The following is a 2565-nucleotide window of genomic DNA, read 5'->3' as shown; positions in this document are numbered from 1 at the left end:
TAAAATGCCAGAAATACTTTAAGTCCATTTCTTTGTTCTCATGTTGCATGAAGCTTGCTATTTTTAAAAAAGAGGTGTGTGTTCAGGCATAGGAAACCAAAGAGCCAAAGTAAAACAAGCTTTTGAAAAATACTGCAGTATTTCATGTGCCTCTCCCTCTCTTCTCCTTCCTTTCTTGTTTCAAACACCTTTAACATGTTGTGAAAGGCACAGGCCCCATCACATGCTGTTTGAGACTGACAAAGTACTCTCTAAAACAAATGCTTTAATTCATATAAAGCTTTGCTTAAGGCTTCAATTAACTGCTTTAAAAGGGGAAAGAGAGATGCTGCTTGGGATCAGCTGTTACAGTACAATGTAAAACTGTACAACATGTACAATTTGATACCAATGCAACTGATACATGTGTATACCCACAGAGAAAAAGAAGAGCTTTCAGATTAAGCAGCCAGCACCTATTGCTGTTAGTGAGCATTTTTTGAGCAATGAATACACACTAGCATCTTTTCTGTGAATTTAAAAGGAATAATTTTAAATAGGTTCTTTTGAAAGCAAAAGTTGATATACCATGGCAAATTTCACAACTGCATGCAAACACATACATGCTATTCTCCTCCCTTGTGCCCCCTCCCCTCATTTTACTTTGCCTCCATTTTCACAAGACAGATCCTCAAGCTCACTGCCACAGGTGGACAGCTGCAAGGATGTGTGGGCAAAAATTAACTGAGATTCAAGAAAGAAGGCTTGCCACTGAGAGGCCCAAGGCAAACCATCCCCACTGTCTCCCCGTGCCACAGGCGAAGCAGCCTGCTTAGCTCTTACTTGACATTAATGTTAATTGCTCATTTCACATTTAAAAATAAAAATCCAGACACTCCAATAATATCTTCTGGTCCTTGGAGGAAAAGCCCTGTAGCCCTGTAGAAATTCCTCATTTAAATGTTGAATGACATCTCTGTGCCCACTCTCAGTTCTTTCCTGCCACCTCAAATGTGCCTACACCATACTGACATTTGTAATGACTACTGATAGTCAGGAAAGAAACTTTATCCAACAGTGGTAACAGTGCCTACAATAATACTTCTGTTTAGTGTCATCACTGCACTGTAGCCAGTAGATGGCACACAGAGGCCGTTGCAGGCCCAGTGCTGAACGTGTTTGCTGCATGTTGAAGATTCAGAGGTACGAAAAACAACAGGCCACTTTATAAGTAGATATCTGAAATGTAAACAAAGGGTCCTATGCTGAGCCACTGATGAGACTTTGCAGGAAGGTAGAAGGACCCCAAAGTTGGGAAACCAAATCATACACTTTAAATTCCATTTTTGAAACCTAAAATAATTATTTCATATGAACCCATACCTGCACACTAGTATATACCAGTTATAAAACACGGGTGCAGCAATTATGCTCAGCCACCTATAATACAGATTGCTTGAAGGATCAATCACAAGGACTTCTTTCTTCTTCCTGAAACATAAAAATAAATGGATTCACACTGGAAAATATTAACTCTTTAACAAGATCACCTTTTTGATCTCTCAGGCCAGACACCTCACCAGTAATCGCCAATTCATTTTTGACTTTGGTACAGTACCGCAGGCAATGCCATCCTGGATGTTAGGCACTACAGTAACTGGAGCTTGTTCCTGTTTGGCTGTTTTGTGGAAATCAAAAGCCAGTAGAAATGTCTACAAAGATGTCAAACTATCATGGGTTCAAGCTGACCAAAACCAATTAACACTTCCTCTGTAACTCAGATTGCTTTAAATAAATCAACCCTTGAAACAGAATGAAAAACTCAAAGGCTCCTTACAGTCCACCCTGCCAGGAAGCCATGTTTCTTTTTCCAGGGAGGATTTTCTCAGGGAGTCTTGGTTAATTACTTACAGCTCCTCTTTTCACTATGACAACATTATCAGTTCATGCCCAACTGCTCTATTATAAGCAAGGATCCTGCTTATAATATGGTTTTCTCCCATTTTAAAAAAATCCCCAATTTTCAGTTTAAAAAAAGTAACCCCAAATCCACTTTTTTCCATGAATAAAATGAAAAGCCACTAATATATAAAATTGGGATTTTTTTTTTTGCCAGAGAAAACCAGGTTCCCTGATAATCATCCTCAACTGTGAGGGATTGCCAAAGAAGACATACAACTGGGGTGTATATGTAAATAAAGCAGGTTTTAGTTAGAATGTATATAATATTGCTCTTCTGAAGCATTCAACAGTTCAGTTAGGCCTCCAAAATAATCATTAAATTGGCTTAAAATTATGAGGGTTTTTTTTGTTGTTTTTAACAGAAAATATGGACTTTTAAAATATGCTTTAGGCTACTGTAGCTTTAGGTTACACTTAACTTAATTTCCAAGCTTTTCCAAAAAAAAATGTGCTGGGATGCTGGAGCTGGGTGGGGCAGCCATCGTTGGGGCTGGGAAAGCAGATGGGGGATGGAGGCTTGTAGCAGAGCCCCCCATGCAGTGCAGGGCAGTGGGGTGCAGCGGGGATCACCCCCCAGGCCTGGCAGGAGCCGGTGAGTGCAGAGCTTTTTTTTCCTTTTTTTTT

General features: G+C 39.8%; 1 protein-coding gene across 2 annotated transcripts in view; it reads right to left on the bottom strand.

Annotated features, from left to right (window-relative positions):
• CNGA3 (cyclic nucleotide gated channel alpha 3) overlaps window positions 1–2565 on the bottom strand; it is a 56563-nt gene that overhangs the window by 26236 nt on the left and 27762 nt on the right. For both annotated transcript variants that reach the window (XM_019525607.1, XM_019525606.1), the window contains exon 6: window positions 1363–1470. In XM_019525607.1, the coding sequence (XP_019381152.1) occupies window positions 1363–1470 (108 nt within the window). The remainder of the gene's footprint in view (window positions 1–1362; window positions 1471–2565) is intronic.

This window comes from Gavialis gangeticus, unplaced genomic scaffold (assembly GCF_001723915.1).
Source record: "Gavialis gangeticus isolate Ggan-Ray unplaced genomic scaffold, GavGan_comp1, whole genome shotgun sequence".
NCBI classification, from domain to species: domain Eukaryota; kingdom Metazoa; phylum Chordata; order Crocodylia; family Gavialidae; genus Gavialis; species Gavialis gangeticus.
Note: the sequence above shows the minus strand (reverse complement) of the source record. Positions and strands in the feature narration are given on the sequence as shown.